Source organism: Ochlerotatus camptorhynchus, unplaced genomic scaffold (assembly GCF_037179485.1).
Source record: "Ochlerotatus camptorhynchus isolate MF236.1 unplaced genomic scaffold, CSIRO-AGI_Acam_v1.1 ptg000404l, whole genome shotgun sequence".
In the NCBI taxonomy this organism is placed as follows: domain Eukaryota; kingdom Metazoa; phylum Arthropoda; class Insecta; order Diptera; family Culicidae; genus Ochlerotatus; species Ochlerotatus camptorhynchus.
In genome coordinates, this window is record NW_027040890.1 from 1,036,985 (window position 1) to 1,056,631 (window position 19,647).

Sequence of the window (19,647 nt, forward strand, 5' to 3'; positions counted from 1 at the left end):
TATAAATCACTCGATTTTAATAAAGCAATTGGCTGTTACTCGACTCCGTAGTGTTTCTTAAACACTTGAGCCTAACCAAATACACGAAATTTTGCATCCATCCTACTTTCAGAATTCTGGTCTTAGCATTTTTTATGGAAATATACAATGCTTCACTCATTTCCAATGAACAATTCCAAAAGTAAAAGTAGTCAAACGAAAGAATTGTCCTTTTTTCTCCATAAATCAATACAACACATTAATGTGAATCCAACCCAATTTCTCTTCCAGCTTGGTGGATCTCGAAGAACGCTATCAAAATCGTATTCGACCACGAGGACAACTTTCGCCGGAGCAAGCTGTGCGTGGAACGCGTGTGGCAGCTGATTCGCGAACACTTTGGAGTCAAAACCCGATCCGATCTGTTGGACTATTGTTACGCCAAATTTTGCAAAACTACATTCTCCGGACTGTGTGCAAAGCTGGCCAAATGTGCCCGCGAGGAAGAAGACCCCCTGTGTCGAAAGCTATTCGAAGATGCCGGTCAGGAACTGGCTCGTTCTGTTTGTGCCTTATCGCCTCGCATCAGCCCGACCCTGATAAGCAAATGTGGAAGGCTCGACATCGTGTGCGTTGGATCGGTTTGGCTGAGCTGGGAACTGCTGGAGCCAGGATTTACAAAGGAGCTGGAAAATGCCAAATTCAAATATGATCTGAACCTACTGAACCTGACAAACACTATGGCTCTGGGTGCAGCGTACCTGGCCGCGGATACCTTCGAGCTAGAACTGCCAAGAGATTATTCGAAAAATTATGAAGTATTCTTCGGCCATCGAGCGGTTTTGAATGGCAGCGCGAACGGAAGTAGCAACGGAGCAAATGGAACAAATGGTACCGCTAATGGGACAAAGAATGGAGCTTCGAATGGTATAAAGAACGGAACGACCAATGGTACGAACGGCACCACAAATGGCACCAACGGAAATTGAGTCAACCTTCCTTGTCAGCTTGCGGGTTTTCCTAAAGCCGCGCCCTATCATACTAAGTGTACCCAGAGAACTGAGATTTTTACATAGGCACCAATTTTTACCTATAGGATACTTCACTAAATGAGCACAAAACTGTAGTATTGATGTAAAAATTTTATTCCAGAGGCAGTGTAACAAAATATACAATCGTGTATGTATTTACAGATTTAAAAAATAAATTATGTGATGTGTCAGAACAAGGTTTCGTGATTGTATTATGTGTTTTCCTCATGCTAGGTTAAACCTGTTCCGGGTCTTCGGGAGTTACCTTGACGGTCATCCGTTCCACTCCGCGATAGATTGTGATGTTCAGTACTCGGTCCTTTGCCGACAGCAGCTCGTACACGTCGGCTGAGTTTTTCACCTCCTTGCCATTGATGGCGATGATGATGTCGCCTGGGTAGAGTCCTCCGCTGTTGGAATGTATGATATAAATTTATTTGGCATTTGTGCAGTGCATAAACGAATGGAGTTTGGAATTGGGAAACTAGTCGGTTAGTTTTTCTAAAGCATGCATGTACACAATACAAATTGGTCATTTAAAAAAATAGTGCAGCAAGTCCATCCGAAACTACCTTATCTCATGTTGGCAAAATATAGCCAGCTTTGAAACTTATCGAGAAAGTTTATTCGTTTCAACTTACACAGTATGACCCCTGGACAACTGGAAGAAGATACGGGATACAGATATGCCTCGTTAAGAAGAAAGACTCCCTATCTCGAATAGATGAAAGTATCGGACAGGATGTACAGGATGTGACCAGCCCGCAAGCAGGGCTAGTAGTGGGTATGTGATATAATAGTAGTGACTTAAGTAACTAAAATAACGAAAATAGTGACCTTGAAACAATAAAAAAGTGACCAATAGTGACATTTATTACACGCGAACCGAAGAACGCCCATGTAAACCAACAACATCATCGGGTGGGGGAAATTTTCCCCTTTCCGATAATTGTATTGGTTTGCGTGGGCGTGCTTCGGTTCGCGTGTAAAGGGCCTTACAACTTTTGTTTACAAAAGTTTTTGTGCCGTTATCAAATGTAATGCCTGAAATAGTAAGATTTGCTTTTTTTTTTACTTATCGTTACTAACAGATTAATTATTGTTCACATGTCCACAATGAATGTCGGAGTAACCAGAGTGGCCGTGAACCATCAGCTTATAGTATCAATTAAGTATTTCCAAGTATCTGATAAGTATTCTTAAGGTGAATCCTTGTAGAGTCCACAAATGGCCGCCACGTACGGTATACAAGCTTCCACTTCGAATATTCAAATACACAAATCTCGGAAATCGGTGCTCCATTTCACCTGAAATAGCTACTTCATGTATGCTGCAGTGTAGCAAACGAAGAGTAACAATTTAAATTTTGCACGTGTCGTAGAAGCTGATATTTGTGAACTTAAAGATTCGAATTGGTTCCGTGAATAAGGATGTCACAGCGATTCACCTTAAGTATTTTTAAGTATTTTAAGATTTGGATTTTGTAATCGTAGTGACCGGTTACTAATGTAGTTGTTTGTTGTTGTATATTCCGTCAATGTATTACTTTTAATCACGTATTAAAGCATATTAATACTAGTTTCAATATGTTTTAAATTAAATGAAGTAGTGTGATCATGATCAATTCTAGTTATGAAATAGTTCATCAAAAAATTTTTACTTTCAACGAACCAGTTGGAGCAGGGATAGCGAATTATTTATGATTTCAAACTGGCTGTTAAGTACGATATCAAACTTTTGAATTAGATTGCTTAGCTGGAGGCTAATGGTGCTGTTGTCGTCCGAACTCGTACACTCCCGATCATAAGTTTAAGGACACCCCCAAAAAAACATGACAAATTTTTTATGTTCATATCTCTGTCATGTTACGTCAAATTTTCGTTCTCTTTAGATCATTTGAAAGGTATTGAATGGAACTTTTCTCGTAGGCAAATTGTTCAATATTATTTTTAAATTTTGTGTGCTAAAAGTTCACCCAAAGTTACAATATTTTTCAAAATTTACTCTGAAGAATCGTGACTGATTTTCTCAGAATTGGATTGGCCAAATTTTGAAATAAAAGTAGTAGTAGAACATTTATGCTATACCATTCAAATAACCTTTGGAGATCGAAAATTGAACGTAAAATGAGAGATCATTGAACAGAACATATTTGCATGGTTTTTCGGGGGTGTCCTTAATCTTATGATCGGTAGTGTAGCTAGATTTCAAACCGAACTGCCAAAATAAAAGCGTAAGTCAATTCGGCTAAGAACTATCGCAAGCTGCATGATTATGAAATTCTTGACTTTAAGCCGGCCAAGGATGCTAGGACTACACTGGTTATTTGCCAGAGGCCAATGAAGCATAACTACCAGCAATTCGTTGTGCTGGTGGGCTCGAAGTTGAACTAATTGCAGTTGCCACTGGTGGTCGTATCGTACCGGGTTTTGATAAATTTACATCGGTAAAAATAAGTTATGACGGACTGGTGAGGGAGTTGAATGAGTATCCTGATAGCAACTGAAGGCTTTATGTGAAATCAACATGAATTTCTTCACTTTTACCAGTAAGTAAGGATAAGAAAAATATTAATCTGTTCTGAAATTATAATTTATAACAAACCATTGATATACCAAATAAAACGATTTAGTTCCAACACGTTACTTATTTGTACCAATTTCATGTAAAATAATCCTAAGTTAAAATGTATGAAGTTATTTCAAACCATTTCCCAAACAGCCCAAATTAAAGTTTTAACACATAGCCGTTTCTGATGAATGATAGAGTCAATTAGAGAACGGTTCTGAGATTAACACGGAGCGAATATGTTGGTTTGACCATGTCCAGCCTTATTACGACTTAGATCTTATTTTGGGCCTAGTAAGCACAACCTGCCCTTTATCTCTATTCTTAGAACGAAGTTTTTTTTACAAAATGGAATGTTCTCACTGCAGATGCCTTCCAAATTTATTGAACTTTCCGTACGTATCGTAAGATTTGATAAAGAGAAACACATTTTTGAGATATTGTTAAAAATCTAACACTGCTTCTTGACGCCAAACTCAGCCTTCGGATTCTAAACTCGGTCTAAAGCATTGAAACGCCATTCAAACGCAATATAATTCACTCTTTTGTTTTTTGAGAATAATGGGTGCAAACATTCATATCACACTTTCTTATTGACTTCGTTCGGTAGATTTGGAACAGAAGTATCGTACCAAACGCATAATTGACTTGTTAACGCCGTAATCATGGCTTGATTTGATGTTTTCTGCTAAATAGGCCCAAAATGGGTGATTAGGCCGAAGTAGCTCTCTACCCTAATAAGCCTTAAGCAGGAGAGCATCGAAGGTTCCAAATCCAAGGAAATGTGATTCTCTTCTTATTCGGCGGCAATCTATAGGAGATGTGGCTTTGCGGATGGTGCAGAAAGCTTTCACAACTTCTTATTCAGCTTCAATCAGCGTAAAGGCCTGAAGTTATCGTCCAACGGTCAAGAACCTAATGGACGAAAAATGCATCTTTATGGAGACATGGTTTTGGGATAGAAACATTTGCTCAGGGAATTTGCTTCCACACGCAGTTTCTTCCACAGTAACTTTCCGAATAGTTCCTTATTCTTCCTTTGAATGACATGTGAATCGGTTTGGCAATGTAATATTCCTTGAATCAAAATGGTCTCCTCCTCGATTCCTACAAAAAAGGAATAAATTAAAAAATAATACTTGATTTTTCTAAATACACACACACAAATTCTCGGAAGACACCGGGTAAATAATCGAATGAAATCTGTCTAGCAACGGAGGTAACAAACTAGCGCTAAATATTTCTTAAGTATTTGCAGGTATCTTAGATATCAGTAAGAACTTTCTGAGTATAATGCGAGAAATACAAAGTTTAGAGTGGGATGCCCCTAGGTCCCAAGCAAACGATTAACGGACCCCATTCTAGTCGAAATTCTAGTACTACGCAATGTTTGTTTTGATTCGCTATGAAAGTTTGACAGATAAAATGAGGGGTTATTGGATTTTCCTATGTTTCGAGGGGTGAATCGATTAGCTTGGGACCGAAGAAAGTACCAGAGCTGAGCCAAAAAGTTGAGCACGTTATTTCGGGACCTTCATGTCTTAGAGTTACCTCTATGGTTCACCATAGAGGTAACTCTAAGACCAGAAGGTCCCGAAGAAACGAGCTCAACTTTCTGGCTCAGCTCTGGTACTATCTTCGGTCCCAAGCTAATCGATTCACCCCTCGAAACATAGGAAAATTCATTACCCCTCATTTTATCTGTCAAACTTTCATAGCGAATCAAAACAAACATAGTGGTAGTACTGGAATTTATACTAGAATGGGATACGTTAATCGATTTGCTTGGGACCAATAGGCTAATCAAGTAGTGAGCCAATTTAAAATCGTTAGTTTCGTATTGATTGTTGGTTCTACGTAGATTGTTAATAGCCGGCGTCTTTAAGGAAGTCGAGAAGTGATCTTTCCCTGTCTGGATCATTGGACAATGCTGGGACCGACACCGTATTGGTCACCGAGGTTTTGTTATGCAGGATAATTTATTATGAGATGCTCAACTGACATTTTGATTAAGACCCCACACATGCTGTTTGTGGAATCCATCCGAGATCGTGTGAAAATCTGGTGTAGCCGCAGCGTAATCTAAACAGTACTCTTTCAGTTTTTGGTGTAGGACCAGCATTTCGTCTCTCTTTTTATTTTGCTAGCTTGTCAGCCTGTCCGCAGCCTCTTTTCCACCGAAGATGGCAGCTGCCTCAGTCGAGAAGATTGACGTAGGCTTAGGAAGGCTGCTGGTATCCAGGTTGGTGCCGAATACGCCATAGCCGACTTCGTTCACTGGTTTCGAACCATCCGTATAGATGAGCTTGTAGCCATTCAGCGTTGTTCTAATGAGCTCGTTGAAGGATGGGACCACAGTGTGGGGTAGAGTGATGCAAAATTTGAAATTTTCGCTCCACAATACTTAAACGATTCCAAATCGGATCCTGACTAACCTCTCAAGATTTGAACCCATTTGGTGAGAAACTGAGATGGCACAAACCATTTGAAGTTTGTATGGGAATTACTATGGGAAAACCAAGATTTTTGTTCATGTCTATCTAATAATTCACTGTATTGGTTTGCTTCAAAAACTTTCAACTGTACTTGTAGGAAATTTTCCCAGCTTGCTGAAGACTACTTTTTGATTAAATGCAAGGATCGAAAGTTATCAATGGTTCAATGCGCTGATGTCTTATGATCATGTTCAATCAACTGCTCAGCAGGCAACATTGGTGTTTCTGGGCCGTTGAACAGGACACAAAAATCATGGCTACTATGTCACACTGCAAAATACAGTGTTGCCTACAGAGCAGCTGCTAGATCATGCCATAAGTTTACCAATCTCTTAAATAATCAAAACTTTTTTCTGTCTCATTTTACATAGGAACGATCTTCAGCAAAGTTATAGCTGAGAAAATTTTCTATAAGAATGGCTATCGAACGGTTTCGCAGCTCAATATGAAAAAAGACTAGAAGGCAATGAACAAAAAGTTGAGATTTGCCATAGTAATTTACATGTAAACTTCAAATGGCTTGTGCGAAGTCTGTTTCTAACCAAATGAGTTGTAACTTTGGGAGGCTAATCAGGACCCGATTTGAAACCATTTAAGCACTGTGGAGCGAAAAAGTCAAATTTTGCATCAGTCTAGTGTGGGGGTTCAGATTTTCTTTGATAGGTTTATTTAATGCCCATATGATCTTAGGTGGGGAGTAGTTTCACGCTTCGGCTCCAACCCAGTGGACACTGGGGGAGGTTCTGGTGGGTGAAATCTTGAAGGAGCTTGTTTGCCTCTTTGAGGAGGAACACTCCTTCGTCGTGTTCGGTCGTCTTCTCCAAGAAAGTGGTGGCTTTGGAATATACGGCTTTTGCGAATATATATAGGAAGGGGAGGATTGTAGCCTCGACAGACATGACTGCTGCAGGAGTTCAAGAGAGAAGGCCTGACACACTGCGGATGCATCGGTTGAAAGTTGGTGCGAGTTTATCGGGTACATTATCGAAATTTCTACACAGTAGCTCGGCGCCGTAGAGCAGTTTGCTACAAATGATTGCCTTCGTGGATACGCAGTCCAACGTCACGGTTGTTGTTGGTATGCTTGCTGGTGATAATTCGTAACAGGTTCAATCGACTTTCGCATTGCTTTTTTATCCGGTCACAGTGAACTTGAAAACTTAGGTGACGGTCTAGATATACTCCTTGAACGCGGATCATGGCCTCGAAAGGTATTTCTTCTATACTGATTTTGAAGATTACACTGATTCCTAAGCACAGGTGGGAGAATTGACTCTTGGATGGCGATAGTTCGAATCCGATGGATGATGCCCAAGTATGCACTGCACTGCCTCGATGGCGCTTTGGAGTTTCCTGCGGATCAGGGTGGGTCTATGTCCTGTGGCGCAAACGCATCAAGACACCTTTTGGTAAACATTCGAAGACTCCGTTCATGGTGATGAGGAAGAGGTTTACCGCCAGTTTCGTCCGGAAAAGAGTTTGATTATGTATTTCCGATGCACACCTGGAAAGTTCTATTTCTGAGAAGATGGGGATGAAAGCAAAGGTGTTCCCGCCGATACCCCAGCTGGTCAGTATTGCGAACACCCCAGGAGTCCAAGTGCGGTTGTACGCCTTCGAAAGGTCCAGTGTGGCCAAGTCCACGTGGAGGCCATTTTCGAGGGTATCATCCAGAGCTTGTGCCGCATCCTTAGCGAAATGCATGTTGGCGGTGATCGAGGAGGTCGTTGTCCCGGATGAATTGCGTTAGTTTTCGATTGACCATCCGTTCCATGGCCTTGCTACAGCAGCTGGTCAGGAAGATGGGATGGTATCCGCTCGGTTTCGTGCGCACCGAGTCCTTCTTAGGAATATGGATAACAAGACTATGTCGCCACTGGGCGGGGAAAGTTCTATCTGTCCAAATTCGGTTGTAATTTTGCAGCAGGATCCTCCTGCCGATGGGTTGAAGGTGGCGAAGAAATGGATGCCCGACTTCATCAGGACCAGCCGATTTTCCTTTTCCGCTGGCTAGTGCGAAGCACAATTTGGCTTGAGAGAAAGGTCTGCCCAACGGGTCACCCTGGGTAGTCGGAGGTTGAATGGATTCGATTGTTACTGAAAATTCATTGAGCTGAGTGAAAACGTGGGTGTAAGGACTCCGAGCATTGAGTTTAGCGAAGAAAAAGCCTATCTGGAAAATTTGAGAGTGTGGAGTATATAGGAAGAGGAAATTAATTAAAGTTGAAAGGATATTTCACGAGAATATGAAATAAAATTCCGGGATAAGTCGCAAAAAACATCAGGGCTGGCTGGTCTTAAACAAACGTTAGAAGGAAGACAGAAGGTAAATTTAGCAGAAAGTAAATGTTCTTCTGGAGAAAGTCATAAGAAACTTTCGGGGAAACTCCAAGGAATGTCTGGAGGAGCTTCCGGAAACAGTTGGAAGACACTTCCAAAAGAAGCCAGAAAGACTTTTTGTGGGATTTGGACGACGAAGAAGACGAACCAACCTAATGCAAAACGTATGACACGGAGGGATTTCTTAAATGTGCGGATTTGGGTCCTGCATGATACAGACAAACAAACTTGGAAAATGTACCGACAGATGCTACATGGGTCTTAAAAAGCACAACGGCATGTCGAGAATGAGAAGACTTCAAGAGCGGATTCTGAGATCTTCATTAAAACATTCAAACTCATCTATGCATAAATTGGTTAAAATTTTGAATTTAACTTTTTGGCAATACTTACACATGAGCCGGTGATCCCTGGATCACTTTCCAAACCAGTATTCCACTGCGAACGTTGTCCGGTACGTTGTGGCTTCTCTGTCTCAGTTCCCGCAGTATCTCCGGCGTAAGCGTCAACATCGTAATGCCCATATATCGGCGCACCGGAATCTTTTCTGTACTGTATCCCTTCGCTTTCCTTCTATCGGCACCCTTCTGCAGAAAATCCTTGGCATGATCGATCGGTATGGCAAAGCTGATACCAGGTGTCACTTTCATACTGTTGATACCGATGGCTTCTCCGTCCAGATTAACCAGCGGACCACCGGAATTGCCAAACGTGATTGCCGCATCCGTTTGGATGTAGTTAATATCTTTACCTCGTAGGCCAAGTTCTTGCGAGGGGCGTTGGGTAGAGCTGACAACACCGGCTGTCACGGTGTTATTCAAGGACAGTGGACTTCCCAGGGCTACAACCCATTCTCCTGATCGAAGATCGGAAGATTTACCCAGCTTCATAACGGGCAAGTCTTTGCATTTGATTCGCACCGTTGCCAGATCGGAGTTGGGATCTACATCTTCGACTACTCCCGGAAATGTTCGTCCATCCAGCAGCTTCACCGTGACCAATGCATTGGGTTTGCTGATTACTACATGTGCATTCGTTAGTATCAGTCCATCTTTTTCGATAATGAATCCTGATCCGTTCGAAACGGTCATCGGTTGTCCGGAAAAGAAATCGTAGTGTCTCGTATCCTTGATCTCAATGTATACAACTGCCGGTGCAGAGACGTCCACTACGTCGGCTATGAAATTGTACATAGTCCGGCGTCCATTCAATTCCTTCCCATGAGTAAAAGCCGAAACGGTGGGAAATAATGAGAAACTTCTTCGTCCCGCTTGATCTTCATCTTCCGCTGTTCGCAAAAAGAGGCCAGCAATCAAACATGATAGAGCAGTACCAGTTAGTCTACCGTCGATGGTAGATTTATTACCATATTGACCTCGTCTCCCGTCGTAGCCACGATTGGAACCTGTGTTGATTGTTCTGTTTACTAATGCCACCGACGACACTGAACGATGATTGACAAATGAGCTGAAGATAGTTCTGGTCGTGTGGGGCTTGATTGCTTGCCTTATCACTTGCATTTTATTGCACTTGCACTTGATTCGGTGACCTTTTTTACTATATGTATACAGAACAGTGGCAGAATAGCAGCGAAGGGAGGAAGGACGGATTTTATTTTGATTTGAATGCAACTTGCTGTTTACCACGGCCTGTCCACGTCACAGTGCTCCATCAACCGCGGCGGCTCACTGCACTGGGCACGACAGAGAGAATGAGTGCTGGTGAGATCCGGAACACGCTCTCTCGCAACAATCAGCTGTCAAACTCAGCTGACGAAGTGAGCGATTTAAACAAAGCGCGGGAGTACGAAAACGGGGTCAAAACAAAATAGCGTAAATTGCGCTTTACACGAATGATCCTGATGGATGGTTGTGCGCGTAATTTTCTCCGAATTTGCGGTCCATTTAATGTTTAAAAAAACTTGTGTAGGTATTGTTTCCCGTTTTTAAGTCCCCGAATTACAGCTGATTTATAATGTCGCAGCAGCAGTGTATATCCAAACATGTCAAATTTAGTGAAATAAGTGCAATTTTGGAGAAATTAAAGGGAGCCGGAACGTCGACTAGCAAGAAGGATGATATTCTGCGACGTTACTTTAGTTCGTTCGATCAATTTCGGCGGGAATACCATCTAAAGTATGGGACGAGTACGGTAAGGCCATTTTCGGGTTTAGTTTATTCTCTTCTTATTTTTTATTTGGCAAATTAACCTTCCAGAAAACCAGCATCTTTCCGATCCTCCGACTATTGCTCCCGGCTGCAGATCGCGAACGAGACTCCTACGGCATCCGAGTGAAAACCCTGCGTGACCTGTACATCAAAATCCTCGGCATCAGTGACACGAGCATTGAAGCCCGCAAGCTTTCCGGTTTCGATGATTCCGGCACTGGTAGCAACGGTGGCAGTGGCGACTTTGCCGATCGTATATTCACACTAATGCGTGGCCGCTGCCCCGAGGAATGCAGCATGACCGTGTGGGACGTGAATCAACGCCTGGATGCCATGGGACAACACTACCAGAATGGAAAACGTAGCAAAACTCAAGACGACTTGATTGAGATGGTGCAGGGAATGACCCAGCTGGACCAAAAATGGCTGATTAGGATTATACTGAAAAACCTGAGGTTGGGAATGAGTCAACAGAAGCTGCTGGGTTTGTATCACCCCAAAGCGAGTGCGCTGTTCGATAGGTTCAGTCATTTGTCCAAGGTTTGCGAGGCGGTTGAAAGTGGCGAAGGATTGGAGGACGTTGGAGAACCGGGCGTTGGGATGGCAGTACGACTCTTCAACCCCGTAAAACCGATGCTATGTCAACGGGTCGATTTGAAACTGGTCGACGGTATGCTAAAGAAAGATGAGTTCTGGCTAGAAACCAAAATGGACGGAGAAAGGTTCCAGATCCATAAGGAAGGCCAGGTCTATAAGTACTTCTCCCGAAACAGCTATGAATACAGTCGTATTTTTGGGGAAAATTCGAACCAACACGGGTCAACGTTAACACCTTATTTGTCGAATTTGTTAGCTGTGAATGTGAACAGCGTAATTTTAGACGGAGAAATGATGGTATTCGACAAAAGCGAATTGGTCTATCGGGATAAAAGCGAAAACACAGACGTCAAGGCAATCAAGGCTGATAATCCAACGCTCAGACCATGCTTCTGTGCCTATGATGTACTATTTCTCAATGGCAAAAGTTTGATTATGGTGCCTTACGCAGAAAGAATTCGCTTGTTAGGAACGATTATCAAAGAGAAGGTAGGATTTCTAGCGACCTGCCACCGGGTTAAAGTGAAAGATAGCGAACACCTGGTAGAACTTTTGAATCAAGCAATAGATGCATGTCAGGAAGGTGTCGTCATTAAAAAAGAGGACTCTGTGTATAGTCCCAACGAGCGCAACGCTGGGTGGTACAAAATAAAACCGGACTATATTGACAATATGGTTTCGGATTTCGACCTTTTGATCATCGGAGGCTTTTACAACTTCAAACGTACCTTCATAACCACTTTCCTAGTCGGTGTGCTGGACAATCGTGATAAAGAAAACCTCAGATTCCTATCAGTCACCAAAGTCGGAATTGGTCTCTCCAACGACCAATGGAAGCAGCTGAACAGCTCACTTCGACCGCATTGGCGAGATGTCGTCGCTAGGAAGGAAAGTCGTTCTACCGTTACAGAAGAACCTCCTGAACTTCGGTGGGGTCAAACACCACCGGATGTATGGATACCTCCCAAGCATTCAATTGTTCTACAACTGAAAGGTTCCGAACTAGTTCAAACCTCTTCTTTTGCGTCGCCCTACACGATTCGATTTCCTCGTATTACCGCGATACGTAGCGACAAAGGCTATCTGGACGTCTGCACCAGGGATGAGTTTGATCAACTATGCTCTTCCAACACCAAAGTGGCAAAGTTAGCGATGCGACACGTGACCGTGAAAGATCTTGTTCCGGAGCATGAATCGACCCATCCAGGACAAAAACGAAAAAAAATGTCCCCACTTGGGCGAGTTCGTTCGACCAGACTACAGTTACACACCAGCGTGCAGCAGATCGAAGAAGAAGCACTAGACCTCATCGATGATGTTTGTTCGGGTCTGGACTTCTGTGTCTTAAGCTCCGCCAAAGGTCTACCTCCTACTGGAGATCTGGAAACCATGATCCGTCGCCACGGAGGACGGGTAGTTAAAAATCCCGGACCGAAGACTTACGTTACAATCGCTGGGGATCATACTTTTCTGGTCAATCGGATCATTGAAAGCAGGAAACAGAACGTTGCTACCGTGGAGTGGCTTCTTCGTGCCCTAGGAGGTTCTGAGAAAAAAGATAAGCTGTTGGACTTCAAGCCCAATGACATGCTCGCCACTACAGCCTTGCTGCGCGAGGAGATGGCTGACAGGTTCGATCGTTTTGGAGATTCCTTAACGATGAAGATTTCCGGTGCGGAAGAAATGCGACTACTTTTAAAGCAGGTGACGGTCAACAACATGCAGCTTTCGGCAGGGGAGTTAAAAATAGGTCAAGCGGAACTTTTGGGTAAGAATTCCGGTTTCAGGATATTTCAAGGACTCGTAGCGTGGTTATACGTGGACAATTTGAAGAAGGAAATTGAACTGTATAAAGCTAAATTTAAAATGTTGAAGTTTGTCCGAGAAGGAGGACAGTGGCTTACTGAAAGGTCAACTAAAGGTGCCACGACAGTGTTTGTAGTCGAAAATAAAGCTCTAGATAAGGGACATTTGCAACAGTGGCTAGATAGTCTTGTCAAGCAGAACCTGAATGTGAACGTACTAAAAGTAGATTGGATAGAGTGTAGTCTGCGTCAGAAATGTATATGTGATGAAAAATTGTTCAGAATATTTTAGATACGTGATAATTTTTAAATTTTATTTTATGTCGTTAGTGACTAATATATACAGTTATTGTAACATATCTTTTTAAGTGTATAATATATGTTTGAAGAAGATACTTTTTAACATTTAGTTTCCAAGATTTTCATGAAACATCTCAGAATAGGTATTTCACATTTATCAACCAGCCTTAGGCTGAATCCTCTTTAATAAAAACAATAATAAATCTATTCACGTCTAGACATCTTTTTATATGCAATAGAGTCAATTCTCCTTTACTCGATCTCTTTCTATTTCCATGTTCTCCCTAACTCGATGGCTCGACTAATTTTCCCATACAAAATTATAAAATTTACCTCTGTAACTCGATATTCTCGCTAACTAGATGGTCCCTTCCCTTTAATATCTAGTTAGAGAGAGTTGACTGTAATTGCAAGTGATTTGAAAACATTGAAACATATAGGCCTATTCTGCGCAGCGTGTGTCATTTAACCATCTATCACCTCACCTCACACGCCGCTTAGAATAGGCCTAATTGTCTACCATAGTTGTTCATCACGCGAGGTACTATAGACCAGATGACCATGACAATGCAAGAAAATTAGTTTTCGTTGAAGGAAGTATCACAACACACTAGTACCAACCGGTGGAAATTAACGATTTTAAATTGGCTCACTACTTGACTAGCCTATTGGTCCCAATTACATATATAAGCGTACCCTATTCTAGTCGAAATTCTAGTACTACTCTATGTTTGTTTTGATTCACTATGAAAGTTTGACAGATAAAATGAGGGGTTCGTGGATTTTCCTATGTTTCGAGGGGTGCATCGATTAGCTTGGGACCGAAGATAGTACCAGCATAGAGGTAACTCTAAGACAAGTAGGTCCCGAAGAAACGTGCTCAACTTTTTGGCTCACCTCTGGTACTATCTTCGGTCTCAAGCTTGTCGAATCACCCCTCGAAATATAGGAAAAACCAATAACCCCTCATTTTATCTGTCAAACTTTCATAGCGAATCAAAACAAACATTGCGTAGTACTAGAATTTCGACTAGAATAGGGTACGTTAATCGTTTGCTTGGGACCAATAGGCTACTAAAGTGGTGAGCCAATTTAAAATCGTTAGTTTCGTATTGATTGTTGGTACCAGAGCTGAGCCAAAAAGTTGAGCTCGTTTCTTCGGGAGCTTCTGGTCTTAGAGTTACCTCTATGGTAGTAGCATAGAGGTAACTCTAAAACGCTGTACAGACTGGAGAGTTATAACATCGAGGTAACTCTAAGACTCGAAGGTCCCGAAATAACGTGCTCAACTTTTTGGATCAGCTCTGGTACTCTTTTGGTTTTTTTTTGGTTTCATTTGGGGTCCCAAATAACTGTGCAAAATTTAGGGACGATTGGTTGTAGCCCGGCTTTCCGAAATGCGTTTGAAATTTGTATGGAAATTAGTATGGGAAAACCTACTTTTTTGCATCTTTATTACTAGGGACCACACACAAACCACTTATCTAAATACGTTAAAGTATAGCCCAGGAAATGCCTAACAACTTTGCTTAAGGATGTATGGTGAATGTATCTAAAAAAAGTTATAGCTGTTCAAAGATCAATGGTTCGAATTAAATGCCAAAAATCCCTTTTTCTGCCAACACTGCCGGTGTACCAATGAAAGTCAGACTCCAAGCTGAAATATCTTCGAAGTTTCTTATCTTATCGATTTGGTATGTTCAGATGAATTATTAAAAAACAATTTTTCAATCTCGAACATTAAGAGATGAGGGGGGCTAACTATACCCCCTGTCCCCTCACTCATTTAACCGGAAGTAAAGCTTCAAACTGCAATAAATCAGGTGTTTCTGATCTTGTCAAGTTGGTATGTTCAGATGTATTCAAAAACATGTGCTCCATTTAATAGGCGTAGTTAGATATGGGGGGGGGGGGGGGTGGGGGTTACTGTATCCTTTCCGCCCCTCACTTATATCAACGAAAGTAAAGATAAAGACTAAAATAACTTCGGAGTTTCCCATCTCTCGAGTTGTTCGGATGGGTTATTCAAAAACATTTGCTCAATCTCATAACAGCAGTTATAAAGCGAGCCATATCGTTGACAACCATCAAGGAAGCAACTCGTTGTATCGCATTGAAATAATCTGTATTACTCCACTCGTTTGCCGGTTCTTGCATGAAGCCGGTCGAAATTTCGAAAAGGAATCAGGACTGTTAGAAATGACATTTGACTTGGGAGCCCAACTGAAACGTAGCCCACTTAAAGTTAGCCCAACAAGCGAAATCCGTATGTACCGGTGGCTGAGACGAAACTGGTGAAGACAGTTTCCGTTTTCTACACGGCGAATGAGAACGACTCAAATTTGAGTTTAGTTCACTCATAATCGCCAAAAGTGCAGGAACTCAGCGATGAGTAAAATTTGTCCCATGGTTTCCTGTGGAAAACCTAAAAAATCTGCCGGAAAATGAGGAAATTGACGAAAATTTTATTCAGTCTCGGAGTAGTACCAATAGACTGAGTGAATCCAATCTTTACTTTTCTCAAATTCGGGAATTTTTCCCTGGAAAAACCTGGGAAAACATGAGGCAAATTAACTCATCGCTGAGCTCCTGCACTTTTGGCGATTATGAGTGAACTAAACTCAAATTTGAGTCGTTCTCATTCGCCGTGTACTGGTTTTGGGTTTTGACGTACGACTACTTCTGTGTTTTCTATATGCGGGTGGCCCGAATGGCAGTTTAATATTTCAAATAAAAGCTTTATATAGAAATAATATAGCAGCTGGACCAGTGTTGGCAAAATCAGAAATCAATTGATATTTTTCCGCTCTCATGGGCTGGCAATATCACGCGTGATATTGGAACAAAATATCATGCTTGATATTGATTTTACAAGCTCCTTTGATATTGCGAGACTATTTACAACGTGCAAACATCAAGCTGAGAGTTGACTCGACACAAAAATGATTCCATTGCACATAATTTTCTTAGAAAGAGAAAGCATAGTTTGCTATCTCTTTTTAATCTTCACCGATGGCAGACCCGAAGGGACTGCTGCAAGCCGTTATGGAAGTTTCGGTTGCATTTGGGTGTAAAGCAAAAATCATTAAACTCAATCTCACCACAGTTTGGTGAGATTTGCAGTTGGTGAGTTTTGTTAGCTTGATATTCTGAGCTGCGATATCACAGCTTGCAAAATCAACCACAGTTGTTTGCTTGTTGATTTTTGTTTACGAAAATCAAGCGTGATCTTGGGCGTTGGTGAGATTTGATTGTTTGATATTTTCCCAACACTGAGCTGGACTAATAATTCAAACAACATCTCCTCACTAACAAATGAACGGACAAGTTGATTTTAAATATTAACACTACAACAATTTTTGTTTAGAAAACTGCATATCAGTGCCAACATTTCAAAGGGGCGTAATTGCTTTTGTAAACAATTATTTTAGCCGTCAATTTCTCGCGAATAAAATCTTACCTCTTTAAAATTACAATGCTAGCTGGTAGAGGAAACATTCCTCTACCTGCTGGTGTCATTATTTTTCATGAGTGAGCTTTTATTCGCGATAAATCGACGGCTAAAGCCATTGTTTACAAATGCAATTACGCCCCTTTGAAATGTTGGCACTGATGTAGTAAGCCCCCCCCTTCCGGTCTTTAACTACACTTATGAGATTGAGCAAATGTTTTTGAATAATTCATCCTGAACATACATAATCGATAACTCCGAAGTTATTTCAGTTTGGAATCTGACTCCCATTGTTCCACCGGCAGTGTTGGCAGAAAAAGGGATTTTTGGTGTTTAATTCAAACCATAAATATTTGAATTGTTATAACTTTTTTTAGATACATTCTAGCACCGTACTTCCGTTGGCAAAGTTGTTAGGCACTTCATCGAATATATGTGTACATACTTAGTTGCACGGTTCATACAAAACTGTGGTTTATATGAATAAAAATGCAAAAATGTTGGTTTTCCCATACTAATTTCAAACGCAGGGCTGTTACAATATTTTCTAAATTTGATCCGCGATTTCTCAAAAGAAATCCGCGACTTCAAATACTAATCCGCGACAAAAAAAAAACTGTTTTCATTACCTAAAAATACCATTTGTATACTACTACATGGCATTTCAAGCTTATTGCATATAGCACATTAGATTTTGCCTGCTCTGAACTTAGTGTTCTTTGAAGTACCTTCACATTGATTTGAGAGCTTTCTATGCCTGTACCATTCTATGCCCAAGGAAGTAGAGAAATTTGCCAACCCGAAAAATTAATAGACCGAACGGGAATCGAACTCAGTCGCCTCCAGCATGGCCTCGCTTTGTAGCTGCGCCTTTCCCGACTGAGCTAAAGGAGTATCGTTTGTATCCTTTGAAAAAAAAATCAGTTATTTATGAATGTTTTTTTTTATTATTATTATGGTCACTTTAACACTCTTGGTCATTCGTGACTTGTCCGGGAGTAAGATTTGAACTCGTGACTTTGACGTGAGAGGTATGGATGTTAACCAGTACGCCGGGGTCGCCCCCTAGTTATGAATGTTTCTATTGAATAATACTTAAAACGTGTACTGAAAATTATAGATTTTACAAATTTGATTTTTTCTACTAGATCAACCAAAACTGCAATAATGTCTGTAGTATCGAAAAATGTCCAATCAGTTTCAAAGTGTCTAGCTTGAAACGGATAATGTGACTGGAATCAAGTCGATATAGGTTGTATCGTTGTCGAGAAATCGTTAAAAACGTACCGTGTAAATCGCGAAAAACCGTGTAAAAAAAAACCGCGTAAAAAAAGGCTTCAGTGTATTTCGATACTACAGATATTGAATTAGGCTTGGGTGATTTAGTAGAAACATAATCTGATTTCCAGAATGATTTCAGAACCTATAACATCTTGTATACGTAGCAATAGGTCGGGCACAATCCACATAGACACTTTGAATCTGTTAGGACATATTTCGATACTACAGACATTATTGCAGTCTTGGTTGATATAGTTGAACAAATAAACTGAACTCCAGGACGATTTGGAGAACCTATAATATCCGGTATACATGGTAATTACCCGCATATATACGATTCATTTATGATTTGACATCGAATAAATAAAATTGTCTCTCATTGGACAGACCTAACGGAATTTCCGTGTAAATCCGGTGTGACTTATGGAATTGAGATCATTTCTAGATTATTTGCAGGGTGTTTGGTTTGAACCGGTAAAAAATTGAGAGCCAAATGAACAACAAAATTAATGACAGCAAAATAATCCGGGACGGAAAGGTTACAATGAATTCCACAATTTTTGTGACAGCACATCAGTCCCTTCGCGATTTTCGCGACATCATTTAATGTTCCCGCGATTTTCACGACTGAAAGTTCAAATCCGCGACAAATCCGCGAAAATCGCGAAATCCGCGCCTGTTGTAACAGCCCTGCAAACGCAATGCGGAAAGCCGAGTTACAAACAATCGTCCCCAAATTTTGCATAGTTGTTTGGGACTCCAAATGGAACCAAAAAAGGGTTGTTCTCGATTGATGGGGTAAAGTTTGCGATTTTCCATATAACGATGACCCACTCTACTCTCCGTGCAAATCAATTGGAGAGTCACCTTACCCGAGGTGACAATTCCGGAGAACTTCGAGATTTGGGCGTAATTGCTTTTGTAAACAAACACGTCAGTCGTCGATTTCTCGCGAATAAAAGCTCAATCTCAGGATCAAATTAAACAACATGCTGGATGAATCATTCCTTTACCTGTTTGTGTTGTTAATTTTCTAGGTTGAACTTTTATTCGCGAGAAATCGTCAAATGAAGCGTTTGTTTACAAAAGCAATTACGCCCAAATCTCAAATCACTACGGATTTGTCACTTCACTGTCACCTCACCTCACACGCCGCGCAGAATAGGCCCAACTAAGTCATCGTTATTATTGATATTATCTACACTCAAAATAATTCACACGTTATTGTTACGTGAAAAATCACATAGAGTCACTCTATTTCCGCTTCTCTCAATTTTACGTGACACAAGTAAAGTCTACGTGATACCAGATATGCATCAACGGAAATTTCCTTCGAAGTCGGTTGATTTTTAAATGAAACGTACGTGATTTGCACATACACAAATTCTATGTGCATTTCACCTAAATCCTATGTGATTGTCACATATGAAAAAATAAATGAGTGACTCACTCATAATGCTACACAATATGGTGCCATTGCAATGTACATGTTTAGATACCAGTGAAAATCTAGATTATTTTGTTACCTATTTATTTGCGTGTAACAATTTCGTGTTGTAAGTATGATATAGATAACTAAACAAATTATGTATAGAATAACTTTTAAGTTTGTTTAACATGAGCATGAATGCG

At 41.0% G+C, this 19,647-nt stretch overlaps 3 protein-coding genes across 6 annotated transcripts in view; 2 read left to right on the forward strand and 1 right to left on the reverse strand.

Annotated features, from left to right (window-relative positions):
- Nagk (N-acetylglucosamine kinase) overlaps window positions 1-1,207 on the forward strand; it is a 50,073-nt gene extending 48,866 nt beyond the window's left edge. For all 4 annotated transcript variants that reach the window (XM_065233584.1, XM_065233585.1, XM_065233586.1 and 1 more), the window contains one exon: window positions 271-1,207. In XM_065233584.1, coding sequence (XP_065089656.1) covers window positions 271-968 — 698 coding nt within the window. In that variant the 3' untranslated portion in view covers window positions 969-1,207. The remainder of the gene's footprint in view (window positions 1-270) is intronic.
- HtrA2 (HTRA2-related serine protease) lies at window positions 1,107-10,061 on the reverse strand. The gene is made up of 2 exons (XM_065233590.1): window positions 8,807-10,061; window positions 1,107-1,420 (listed from the first exon to the last, which is right to left on the reverse strand). The coding sequence occupies exons 1-2, from the start codon at window positions 9,931-9,933 to the stop codon at window positions 1,246-1,248; spliced, it is 1,302 nt and encodes a 433-aa protein (XP_065089662.1). The 5' UTR covers window positions 9,934-10,061; the 3' UTR covers window positions 1,107-1,245.
- Window positions 10,062-10,271: 210 nt separating this feature from the next.
- On the forward strand, window positions 10,272-13,409 carry LOC135710844 (DNA ligase 4-like). The gene is made up of 2 exons (XM_065233542.1): window positions 10,272-10,564; window positions 10,630-13,409. The coding sequence occupies exons 1-2, from the start codon at window positions 10,388-10,390 to the stop codon at window positions 13,273-13,275; spliced, it is 2,823 nt and encodes a 940-aa protein (XP_065089614.1). The 5' UTR covers window positions 10,272-10,387; the 3' UTR covers window positions 13,276-13,409.
- The last annotated feature ends 6,238 nt before the right edge of the window (window positions 13,410-19,647 follow it).

What these genes read in the sequence shown, in the direction of transcription:
- HtrA2 (XM_065233590.1), bottom strand. Translation starts at nt 9,933, where the DNA reads ATGCAAGTGATAAGGCAAGCAATCAAGCCCCACACGACCAGAACTATC. An exon ending in CAGGGATCACCGGCTCATGT is followed by an intron (nt 1,421 to 8,806) that starts GTAAGTATTGCC and finishes ACATTCCAACAG; the next exon opens with CGGAGGACTCTACCCAGGCG.
- LOC135710844 (XM_065233542.1), top strand. Translation starts at nt 10,388, where the DNA reads ATGTCGCAGCAGCAGTGTATATCCAAACATGTCAAATTTAGTGAAATA. An exon ending in TAAAGTATGGGACGAGTACG is followed by an intron (nt 10,565 to 10,629) that starts GTAAGGCCATTT and finishes TTAACCTTCCAG; the next exon opens with AAAACCAGCATCTTTCCGAT.